The sequence below is a fragment of the Leuresthes tenuis genome, unplaced genomic scaffold, assembly GCF_036924035.1.
Source record: "Leuresthes tenuis unplaced genomic scaffold, fLeuTen1.0.hap1 SCAF_3, whole genome shotgun sequence".
Classification (NCBI taxonomy): Eukaryota; Metazoa; Chordata; class Actinopteri; order Atheriniformes; family Atherinopsidae; genus Leuresthes; species Leuresthes tenuis.
The window spans coordinates 14,999,146-15,011,599 of NW_027325357.1; the positions used below are offsets into that span (position 1 = coordinate 14,999,146).

Below are 12,454 nucleotides of genomic sequence, written 5' to 3' on the forward strand. Positions count from 1 at the left end.
TGCGAAATTATGCCACCTCAAAAATAAATCCTCTTCGTTTGCTCCCGAGATATGAAAGCTGCATCTGTAGCACTTTTCTACGCAGGCGTCACTGAATTTGAATTTGAAACTTCGATAGTAGCCTATCTTGAAAAACAGTCTACAGGATTTCTGCCAAAAATGCATTGCTTTCAGATCAGGGATAAGGTTATGAAGACAGCTCAAGCCAAGAAGTTATGAAAAGAATGCATTCCCTCCCGTAACAGACCCCTATTTTTTATATGACATGTTGGGAATGAAGGAAAGGAAACTCCTCAGTATTTGAACACATATGGAAACGGTGATCTATGCACCTTCACCACCCTCAAACTTCTTGTTTGTATACATGAAACCTCTTAGGCATGAAAAGTACTACATAAACAGATATGATATGACCTTAAGTAGACTCTGTTGGCACCCTATTAGAGATAAGGCCATTTATCACCATCATCAGTGTCCAAACACTAGTGTTAAGAATGTAATACGGTATTGTAGAGACAAAAGTTAAACATCGACTATTGAATCCAAAGTTCAGCAAAGACAGGCTGTCACCCCTCTGAAGGCAAATGTCCTATGTAATGCCAACCTCCAATGTCACTGCTCAAACCTTTAATTCGCAAAGATACTGACAGAATTTGAATGAGAAAATGTTTGATAGGTGTGCTTATATTGCAGGAATTTCCAAACAAAATTAGGCAGGAGACCAAAGAAGTTGCTGTTATTGGAGCGCCACAAGGCTGTGAATGAGAGTGCGCTTAGACTGTGAGACTAACCAAACAAATGTCTAAAACAACAGCAACAAGGACATCACATTCAGTCCACAAGCTTACATCAGTCCTTGTGTAACTAAGTGCGGACATAACTCATACAGAAATACATACGCCACACAACTTGAATCCTTTCCAGGATTTTTTTGTTCATAACAGGAGACTGCAGAGAGAGCTTCATGTTTGAGACTAGTTCCCAGATGAGGTTTTAAAATAAACACTGATACAAAAATGGTTATATCGCACGAGTTCTGCCATTTCTTTCAAATACTTTAAATGTGTGGGGTTCAGTTTTATTGACGTAGGGTGTTTCAGGGTGTGTTTAAAGATTAAATGATTTCCTAACCACACTACTATCTAAGCACACTACTATTTTATATAAAAATAAAGTATAGACCATCCTACTTACTGAAGCTGCAGCTTTGAGAGTGTTATTGGTGTACATTCTCAGTCATCCAGGTCATGGTAAAAACAACAGCTTGAATAAGGGCAACTGGACTTGTTTCACCTCCCATCCGAAAGGCTTCAGATGAGAGATGAAACTTCTTCAAGAACCAAGAGGAGGTCCAGTTGCCCTCATTCTCTCAGGATAATGAGTGTTTGTTCCTGTTGGGACAGTGAAAATTGAAATGAGAATAAAAACTATGATTATTTCTTAAGAATTTCAGACAACTAAAAATAACAAATTGCAACTAAATTTGTCAGTACATTTATTTGTTAACAGTAATAACTATCTCATTAAGTTTGTATCAAATGACAGCATTACCACCTCGTAGTGAACATGAGATCGAAGAAGCTTGAAATTCTACTAATACCCTCCAAAATTGCCTGAACGACAACAAACATCCAAAGAATCAAGGAGAGCTGGAGCTCATTGATTCTCTATTGGAGCTCGACTCTGATAAAGAAACAGTTGTGCCAAAACATTTCTCTCTTTGCAGCATTAAAAGCTGCTAAGATGATCAGTGAACTCCAATCCTCCTTTATTCTTTAAACGTTTCCAATTATTGTTGGCTTAATCAGCTTTTTATTCTAAAAACACAGCTCTTGAACCAGCTGGGAAATCCTGATTTCAGCAAACACTTTTAATACCCATCTGTATGTTTTCTGTGCTCAGCTTGATGTTATGTCCAATGATGTTAAGGTTGTCTAATGACGGAAAAAATTAAACTGTCAATAAGATTACACATACTTTTCCTGGGATTGTATCAGGCAAGGTTCTGTATTTTAGACTTTATCAGGATGTTGAAACAGAGCTCTTTTTTAAGCTTCTGACCTTGTCTGTTCCTCACTTCTTTTACTCACCACTATGAGAAGCCGTGCTTTGTATTTTCATGTCTCATACCTAATGATGACTCACTTCTGGTCACTCCTACACATGCAGTGCTTTCCTCTAGGTGAGTTTGTTTTTGCCACAGTGAGACTGCTGAAATGAATGACCAACACGTGAGACAATACTGGCGTGTACCACTGTTATTGCTTCCAAGGAAATTTCAAAGACCCCCTCCAAACACGACTATAACTAGGGTGCCATGTCTTTAAAACAAAATGCAACTTTATTCCTAAAATTAGTCAAAAACTTTCACTCACTCATCAAGAATCTATCTGTATGCTAATATTGTTAATTTCAGACACAATTCGTGTTTTATTTCAGTGATTACGTGGTTTAATTACACTATGGACAGGGAGTATTCCACAAAACTTGGTGATGTTGCACGTTGGCCCATAAAAATAACTCTAATGTCTGAAACCGTGTTTGTATTCAAACATCTTAAAGTTTTTCTTAACGTCTTTAGTTTTCATTTTCACGGAACAAAAAGCTGAAATACTTTCATTTCACCCATGAGTTTCTATCCTCACACTTTGGAAAGGAACTGAAGCAGGGAGACATCGTGCAACAAAGGTTGCTTTCATGAAGCGTCCTGAGTCGCCCTCTAGCGGTCAGGATGCGCTCTTACACTCATCTTTTTGAGCAGCGACACGCCTCGCAGAGAATGATCTGAAACGAAAGCGAAAAAGGTCAGCAACTGCCGTCATCCGGTCGTTTGCCAGACCTCTCCAACTGTTTAGACCTGTTCGGTTTCTCTGCGAAGTGTCTTTCAAAAAGATTAAACTTTCAGCTCAGATCAGTTCACAGTGGTCGTTTCAAACAAGGGGACTGCGGGTGCAACATGGCAGGAACCGGTGAAATCGATGAGGGATTCTACTCTCGGCAGCTGTAAGTACTACCTGTCCGCACTCTTCGAGAGATGAGTTGAGACAGGAGCCAGCCGTCAGATTCACCTTTTCTCTTGCACTTTGCTCAGGTATGTTTTAGGTCACGATGCGATGCACCGGATGGGCACCGCGAACGTCCTCATAGCTGGGATGAGGGGTCTGGGAGTGGAAATAGCCAAAAATGTGATCCTATCCGGAGTAAAGTCTGTCACTATCCAGGATGAGGGCCAGGCTGTATGGTCCGACCTGTCATCACAGGTACTGATAGTTGGGTGTTGAAATAAATGAATTCATACAGAAATGAACACATATTCAGGATATGGGTAATTTCACTGCTTTAGGCGGCAACAACTTGTGAAGCCCGGTTGCTCTTAAAATGTTAATAATGCTGTCTGTGGACTGTTTTCCATCTCCTCTAATGCATTTACTTCTCAAACCTGTTCGTCCAATTTGGGATAGGTGATTGTTTGGATGTAATATATTGTCCCCATTGCAAATATTGCTAGTATTGCATAGAAAAATGAATGAAGTGTGCTTTTAACTTCAAGTAATTAGTGAAAGAAAGTCCTTTCACTTTCAAGATTATGAACATCCTCGCTCCACCCCACACATGATGAGTAATTCTGAAACTGATGGATTTTTCTCGAGTGAGAAGGCAGGTGTAGTGTAGTGTAGTGTAGATAATGTAGTGGTATGATTGCCACCTTTCATGTGGGAGATCTAGGTTCAATTCCCCTGCATGAAAGGTACTATCTCCAGTAAGGGTCCTTAGGCAAGACCCCCTTACCCTATCTGCCTAACTGTAAGTTGCTTTGGATAAAAGCGTCTGCTAAAAACATAAACATATGCGATGTTATTTATAAAGCAATGATTTTATTTTCCCACCAGTTTTACCTGAAGGAGTCCCATCTTGGTCAGAACCGAGCCACATGTTCCCTGAAACAGCTGGCTGCCTTAAACCCAAATGTGCATGTGTCGGCCCACACCGGACCGCTTGACCTTTACCTGCTTCTGCAGTTCCAGGTGCTTCTTCTGTCTTTTTCTCTTTTTTTCAACCCTGCATTAAAAATAAATAAATAAATAAAATGAAAATTTTTTTTACAAAAATTTACAACATTAAAAGCAATGATCAGTGTGGAGAAAGCCTCTCCTTCATAAGATGAAAGTGAAAATAGTCCTAGTGTCTGTGTGGTGACTTGTAATACCACTTGTACAGTTACAATGAATGTGTAAAAAACTTTTTTTCATGAGAAAGGGGGGGGCGGTGGCTGTTGTTTTCTAGGTTGTGGTCCTCACTGACTCCTCACTGGATGATCAGAAGCGTTTTGGTGAGCTCTGCCATTCGCATAGGATTAAGTTTATTGTCACAGACACCAAAGGACTCTGTGGGTAAGTGGGTGAGACAAAAGGTCAAACATTAATTTGATAGTGCGAAGAAGACTGAAGTGAGAATCGTTTGGTTCATTTGCAGCCAGCTGTTCTGTGACTTCGGTGAGGAGTTTGAGGTCTTGGACAAGGATGGGGAGATGCCTGCATCAGCGATGGTAGAGCGAATCACCAAGGTAATGCATTAGTGATCTATTTAAAAGTCCTCTTCTCCTACTAACAGTTATATTGAATAATGTTCACAACTACGTGTAATCTAAAGTTGCCCGTTTTTGTTCCCTTAATTTACAACAGCAGGTTACCTGTATGTAAGGAAATCCATATTCACAGCAAGCATGTAACAGCAGACTCTGACCTTTCTGATTAAGACTGTCAGTGCTTCTTAAATAAATTTGTCTAGCTTCTGTGATTATTGTTGTTGAATCTTTCTCTCTCTCAAAACCCAACTTTGTTTTAGGAAAATCCAGGATTTGTTGTCTGCACAGACGACCAGAAACATGGACTTTCAGATGGTTCTAAGGTTGTCTTTTCTGAAGTCCAAGGCATGACGGAGCTCAACAGTATGGGTCCTGTGGAGGTCAAAGTCTGCGGTTGGTGTTGCTTAACCTTACATACATTGCCTTGTTATTGTTTTTTCAGTTTTTTTCCTTCTCGGTCACGTGACATTCTTCTCATGACCCTGTCAGCCTCTCTTAAGGAGCATTGTGGTGAAATTTAGTAGTCATAAATGGAACTCTTCCTTATCATACTGTCTGCGTGTCATTTATCACTTTAATTACCAGGCCAGTATTCCTTCACTATCTGTGACACTTCAGCCTTTTCTGAGTATAAACGGGGTGGAATAGTGACTGAGGTCAAACAGCCCATCCTGCTCAACTTTGTAAGTTTCCACAACTTGTTTTATAATTGGCTTATAAGAAAGTGTGCCCTTTGTTGGTAAAATCATTCAAACGTCCATTGCAGAAACCACTGAGTGATGCTCTGCTTGATCACGAACTGCTGACAATGATTGACTTTGGGAAAATATCAAGGCACAACACCCTGCACCTGGCATTCCAAGCCCTCCACAGCTTTGTGAAAAGAGAGCGGCGTCTCCCTCATTCCTGGTCTCAGGTCTGTTAATATGTGTGTGATTGATTGTATGTAACACAATACATGATTGTCATAACGCAGTTCACAAGATCGTTTTCTCTAACTTGTTCCTTTGGATGAACTCATACAGTCGGATGCAGATTCCCTGCTTGCCATAGTAAGAGAGCTGAATGCAGTTGCAAAACTGGATGAACTAGATGAGGCTGCGGTGCGAAACCTGTCCTACACGGCACGGGGGGATTTGGCTCCTATGAATGCTTTCTTTGGAGGCCTGGCCGCTCAGGAAGTTATAAAGGTGAGGTCTGATGTCAAAACAAGAGACCTTTTCCTTTTGTTTCCTTAACCTTCTGCTGTCGCAAAACTGCCACAACATTGAAAATGCTTTCCTCAGTCACAGGACCTGGACACTTTGCAGTTATTGATTCAAACAAGAACACTGCAACAATACCAAAGTATTTTAGTGTGAAATCTGAGGCCATCTGTCCAACAGCTAAAGCTTGGCTGATAGGGGGTCATGCGACAGGATAATGATCCCAAGCTCAGCAGAAAATCTACAACAGAATGATTGAAAAAGAGAATAATCACGGTGTTGCAATGATCCAGTCAAAGTCCAGACCTCGGACTGATAGAAATGCTGTGGTGGGACCTTAAGAGAGACTTTCATCTGCATGAACGGATGTCTGCAAACCTCAATGAACTGACGCAATGCTGTAAAGAAGTAAAGAAGAGTGGGCGAAATGTCCTCCACAACGCTGTGAGAGACCGATAATGAGAAAACATTTACATTAAGTCATAGTTGCCATCACTGCATGCTTTCCATTAGGTGTGATTACATAGTAGAGCTTTGCAATCACCTCATGTGTCAAATCATGTGTCAGTTGTTTTAATGTTGTGGCTGATCAGTGTTTAACTTTGCACTCCGTGATGTATTTAGTTGAACTAACACTGATTTGTTATTTGCCTTCTAAAAATATTCCTGTAGGCATCCAGTGGGAAATTCACACCTCTTCAGCAGTGGCTATATTTTGATGCACTGGAGTGTCTCCCTGAAGAGGAGGATCACCTGAAAGACGGTTCATTTTCATCAGTATGTGAAATGACTCCCTTCGCTTAAAGGCTGACATTGTCAAAACAAACAGTCTATTAGAGTACGATTCTGATGCAGTTCAAGTGCTTTTGTGCTTCTCATTGATAGACAAGCACGAGGTATGATGGACAGATTGCGGTCTTTGGGTCAGAGTTCCAGGAGAGGCTTGGGAGGCAGAAGTATTTCCTGGTGAGCGCACATGTGATATTTGTCCAGCAGGGGGCGCACCTTGCGTGGGGAACACAGGAACTCCATCTGTGATTGACTTTGATCTTGTCCACTGTTAATTCAGTCCAGTTAAATTCAATTCAGTTTACTTTATATGGTGCCAAATCACAACGAATGTCATCTCAAGGTACTTCAGTGATATAGTCCAATTCAAGCCAATTAGAGTCCAATTCATTGTTATCAAAACCAATTAATTAAAGTCAAAATTAGCCAACCAATTCATACATACAAAGCTAATTCAAAAAACAATTTCCTAGCTAAGGGAACCAACAGATTGCCCTGAAACTTCTCTTTGGTCCAGTCTCTGTTAATGATGGCACATACAGGAAATGGCTGTCATTGTAGGTGGCATTTCCTGGCAGTATTGACCCCTTATGCTATAGGGGTCATTTAGCAGTGCCAAACCCTATCTCTGTTTCCTTTAAAAGTGTTTTGTTTGGCTGCGCACTTGTTTTGAGGGAGACAGTGTGCATTTCATTGGTCACTGTAAAAGCTGCTCACAAAGCCGCAAAAACTGAGGAGCATCATGTGCCGATGAATGTTTTTGACGTTACACAGTGGACAAAAAAATAATAACACAAAGCTTTTTGTTACACTTGCATTACATTGGCATAAGATGCTTTTGTTTTTTTCCAAGGTTGGAGCTGGTGCTATTGGTTGTGAGCTTCTTAAAAACTTTGCCCTCATGGGGCTTGGTGCAGGAACAGAGGGCCACATCACTGTTACAGACATGGACTTCATAGAAAGATCCAACTTGAATCGCCAGTTTCTGTTCAGGTCTCAGGATATTGGGGTGAGAAACCACACAGAACAGCGCATCACAACCTCCTCTCTGCAGGGCTCACTGGTTCTGGTTTGACCTGCTTAAGGTGGAGGTTTGCACCATTTGGACAGTTTGGACATGAAGGTATACTAACAGCCTGAGGTTGCTTGTGGCAGATTACACATGACAGCCATGTTACATCACTTGTGATTGTTTTGCTTTGTAGTATATTTTCAGGGTTTATCAGACAGTTGATCTCTCTTATCTGGGTAAACAATTTACATAGTCTAAACAACTTATGTAACATGCTGCAGCGAATGGATATGTTGGAAAAAATATCTTCAACTCCCCTGAAAGTCTGACTCTACCAGCGAGACATTGAATGTAGTGTCTTGACAGTTTAAACCATATATTCGTGATGACTGGCGATCTTTTTACTGATTTCTTGAAATAGTTTATGAAAAAGATCCGACAATAAAACCTAATTTTGAATAAGTGAACGCTTGATTAAGTTCTCCCTGTATCTCTCATTTGTCATTTTTTTCTGTCCATGATTTGCTCACACACGTCATCTCAGACACATCGCCCATTTACTCGCTTTTCCATAAACAGAAACCTAAATCGGAGGTTGCAGCCAAAGCAGTGTGTGAGATGAACCCACAGATGGAAATCACCGCTCATCAGAATCGTCTGGACCCTGACAGTGAGGGAGTGTATGACTACAACTTCTTCATGAATCTTGATGGAGCTGCTGCAGCCCTTGACAACGTTGAAGCCAGTGAGGGACACTTAATCTTTCATCGCCGTTGTGAAATGAATCTCTTCCTACCACCTAATATCATTTTTAAACAATAACTCCCGGTTTTTTGTTGCTCAGGGGTTTATCTTGATCGACGCTGTGTTGAGCACCAAAAGCCGTTGTTGGAGGGAGGAACTTTAGGAAGCAAGGGTCATACTCTGGTGGTGGTGCCTCACCTGACAGAGTCCTATGGACCTGCAAAATCAAGCTCCAGTAATGCCATCCCACTGTGCACTCTCAAGAATTTCCCTCACCGAATTGAACACACCCTGCAGGTACAAAACCAAGCTCTTCGGCATCGAGCTCATCTTTGTTATAATCTTCTTTTTTTTTTTTTTAAAAAGGCTAATCTCTATATTATAAAATACTTTAATTATGTTACGTTAATTTAGTTGAATTGATTTAATGTTTAGAAAAAATGTTTTGGTCTAGAGCATCCTTTCTATTTTGTGAATATTCCAAGCTATCTCAGCTCTGTGAGACAGTAGTAACTTAATGGTGTCAGCATGTTGACATGGTGTTGTTTAACAGTACATATACTATCCCTCTGTTTAGATTTCATTTTAGCATGACATGATAACATTTGCTAATTAGAAAAATACCGTTGAAGCATATAGTATGCTAATTCGTCCTATAGCTATCAAGTTATTTCACCACAAACAATGTCGCTCACTGGTTTTAAACAAAAAGCCACGTACCACCAAAGTCACCAGGATTAATCCACTATGCATAAACATAATGTCATTACAGCTCGGAATGTAGTCGCTGAGTTATTGCTGTTTAAATCAAACGTATTTGAACTCACGGCACTTCCACCCAACTTTAACAACTACCCTAATGACTGCTGTGTTAGGTTGTAAGAACAGTGCTCAGTGTTTTCTTATGTGGTATAGACAGTCTCCATTTCCCTGATCTCTTTATTTGAATCGTTCCTCTCTTTATGCTAAGTTAACATGTCTTTTTTTCAGTGGGCCAGGGATCAGTTTGAAGGACTGTTTAAACAAGCACCTGAAAATGTGAATCTCTTTTTGAGGTAAGATATGATGCCATCCATATGCGACTTATCTTCACCTCCACACCAGGATTGACAAAAGTTGTGACTATAGTCAGTAATCTGCTATCATTTAACTTGTTCCAGCTTGTTATTTGACTTCATTAACAGGAAAACGTGTGGCTGGCTTTTAGCAGTAAACCCTGATTAAAAACTGCGTAAACAATCTGTCTTGCCGGGTCTGTACTCTATAATATATCATTCACTGTAGCCCCAACACTGTCTCTCAACTAATTAGAAGCTTCCTTGTTTAGAAGCATTGACTGAACTGAACAAGAGATGTTGTAAATGCTGAAACACTACTATATCAAGTCTGATTTAACAAGTAAGATTTGACTAATTAGGGAATCTTTGACCTTGTAATTTTTTTAGAAGCACTCAATGTACTGGGCTTACCATAAAGCATTGACCTTATTGTAACATGAGAGCTCCAGTGACAGAATTGAGCTTCTGGATTGGAACTCCTTCCAAATCTGTCCGTGTTTTGAAGTGTCTCTCTGTTTGTTTTAGCAAGATTTGACATAATCCTCTCTCACTGTAAAGCACTTTCTTGTGTCTAGAGACAAAAAAAAAAAAAAAAAAAAACTGGAATTCAGACAGACACGGTGTTTACACAATGATGTTTGGAAATAAGAACAAGCTTTCTGGACTTTTTCCTGAGGCTGATCATTTACATGATGACTAATTGCAAAATTTTTGCTGTGTTACTGCGCAGTTCGATGCAGAAGTATGCCTCAGAAGTTCCTGTTTTGACCTGTTTACGTGTCGGTACATGAAGAGGAGGCAAATCCCTTTGCTTTCCACAACTCAAGGCAATGCACGTTAATGCTGCAAGAATTGCCCGTGTAAGAGAGTTTAAATTGGCACCAACCAGCACGGTGCAAGCTTACTAAACACTGACTTCCCCTGCTTGTGAGTCAAAAGCTGAAAGTCAAAGAAATCCCCTCTTATATCAATAACAATGCCTACACTCCCATGTCCGAATTCCTGTTTAGTCATTCTCTTCAGCTGCGTGATGCAACAGCAATATCTTTCTCATTTTCTCTTTCTAGGTCAAATATAGCTCTCTCTGTTGTCTTGTTGCAAATCAAAGCTTTAATTTGGGCTTTAGACCTACAGAATGCATCATAATGTATGATACCTTTGTGTCTTGTATCCAGCCATCACCGTCCCATCTGTCATTAAATTAAAAGGGATTGTGGCACTGCTTTCTGCAGGGATCCAGGGTTTGTAGAGCGAACCCTAGCCAGTGGAGACGCTGAGGCCCTGGAGATCCTTCAAGGGGTATGGAGCAGCCTTAAGGACATGGCAGCTGGAGGAATGCACCCAAAGAGCTGGGAAGACTGTGTGAGCTGGGCACGCTGCAAGTGGGAGACTCTCTTTAATAACGAACTTCGTCAGCTCCTGCACTGTTTCCCTCCTGAAGAGGTAAAATCGCACAAGGGTGAAAATAACAACTCTCCCCACAACCAAATGTCATAAAAGTGTAATTAAAGTTTATGGACACAGAGGGGCACTGTTGGGTGTCTAAGACCTTTGCATATTTCCCAATTAAACTCTGCAGTAAGTGTGCTGCATTTTTCACATTTAATGGAACACTGCAGTACATTTCTCCAGACTCTGAGAAACTATTAACCTTCTCTGAGAGCAACTGCTGATAAATATCTTGGAGGGTCTCTGAGGGGCTTTGAGTGTTTGTAATCTGTTGAAGCATGCAGACAGGGTGATGTCACGTGTTGTTGTCAACCCAGGGAAGTGTGTGGGGTCACGGATCAGTATCAACCTAAACAAACCCTTACTAACCCCAGTCTCACTCTAGCTTTTTATTTATTTTTTTATCTGAATGGTTATGACAATTCCTCTTTTGTCCTCTCACATCTCCTTAGATAGTTAGTTACATGTGGATGTCTTCAGAAAAGTCTTCTGTGTTTATATCTTTATCGTCCTGCCTAACGATCACAGAAGCGAAACCCTGCTACAGTTGTCACAACGTCAGTTCTCTTTTTTTTCTTCCATATTTCTCTCTGTATCTAAACAAGCGTTAGCGTTTCATTGTTCTCTTGTAAAACCACCTGTGACCACAGACTTTCTGAGGAACTATGATAAGGCAGCTGATGTCAGTTATCTGTTACAAGCTGACTTGATAAGGGACAGAAAGGAAAACGGCACACAAGCATGACAAATAACCAAACACTAACAGCCAGTTTAGCGGTTGCCAGCCTTCACACAGAAGTGATTGTAACACATCATTCACCTTCAATAACATTTCACCAGTGAGACAAAGTTTTTAGCTGAATTTGAACCAAAATAACGCAGCTGTTTTTAATGCTTATTGTGAAGATGTTAGTAAGATTCCAAAGAAAAGGTTCCAAAGAAAGAGTTCTAAATGTTTTTGGACATTCATGCCTGTTTTCAAGAAGACTTCCTGCATATTATGGGGATTTGGATTTGGATTGGATTTCACCCGGCAATTAATGGATGTTGCAAGCATGTGTAACTGACCAGCATCTGAACAGATGTGACGATATTACCACAGATGAAAGAGACTGTTGAAGAAAAGCATTTTATTCTCGTGAATGTCCACCGCAGTATTAGTTGTCTTTTTGTTTTTGTCTTGTATGTATTATACAATACACGACATGCTAACATAAAATACGATTCCATTTTTACTTCAATTTTAAAACCAATGGAAAAATGGAAGTTGTCTGAACTTGAATATGTTTTAGTCAGATTGGCATGAAACAGTAATCTTAACATTGTAAAAAGGAAAAGCAGTTTAAAAACAAAAACAGTACAAGCTAGAGCTATTTGAGGTGACTGAATCATATTGTCTAAACAATATTCCAAGCCATATAGTTATTTATCATTCTGGGGTTTTTTTTGTTTCTTCGTTTTTTTTAAGTCTAGTAATAATTGAAAGAAACAGACGCACTTGTAAGAGAGCCAAATAGCACCACGTTAGAAGTGCTGTCTCTTTTTTTTATTTCTTTATTTTTCTTACTTTTAAGCAGAAATCCTTGTTCTTGTCCTGTTCTGCCCCTGAGCC

At 40.2% G+C, this 12,454-nt stretch overlaps 1 protein-coding gene across 1 annotated transcript in view; it reads left to right on the plus strand.

Moving 5' to 3' along the window:
- Positions 1–2,816: 2,816 nt before the first annotated feature.
- Positions 2,817–12,454, plus strand: part of uba7 (ubiquitin-like modifier activating enzyme 7) — a 31,723-nt gene continuing 22,085 nt past the window's right edge. Inside the window, exons 1-16 of the mRNA XM_072382004.1 lie at positions 2,817–3,003; positions 3,092–3,260; positions 3,891–4,025; positions 4,285–4,391; positions 4,474–4,564; positions 4,846–4,978; positions 5,171–5,268; positions 5,352–5,501; positions 5,611–5,775; positions 6,463–6,567; positions 6,676–6,756; positions 7,433–7,588; positions 8,171–8,336; positions 8,436–8,632; positions 9,326–9,390; positions 10,626–10,836. Of these exons, the coding sequence (XP_072238105.1) occupies positions 2,957–3,003; positions 3,092–3,260; positions 3,891–4,025; positions 4,285–4,391; positions 4,474–4,564; positions 4,846–4,978; positions 5,171–5,268; positions 5,352–5,501; positions 5,611–5,775; positions 6,463–6,567; positions 6,676–6,756; positions 7,433–7,588; positions 8,171–8,336; positions 8,436–8,632; positions 9,326–9,390; positions 10,626–10,836 (2,076 nt within the window). The 5' untranslated portion in view covers positions 2,817–2,956. The remainder of the gene's footprint in view (positions 3,004–3,091; positions 3,261–3,890; positions 4,026–4,284; positions 4,392–4,473; positions 4,565–4,845; positions 4,979–5,170; positions 5,269–5,351; positions 5,502–5,610; positions 5,776–6,462; positions 6,568–6,675; positions 6,757–7,432; positions 7,589–8,170; positions 8,337–8,435; positions 8,633–9,325; positions 9,391–10,625; positions 10,837–12,454) is intronic.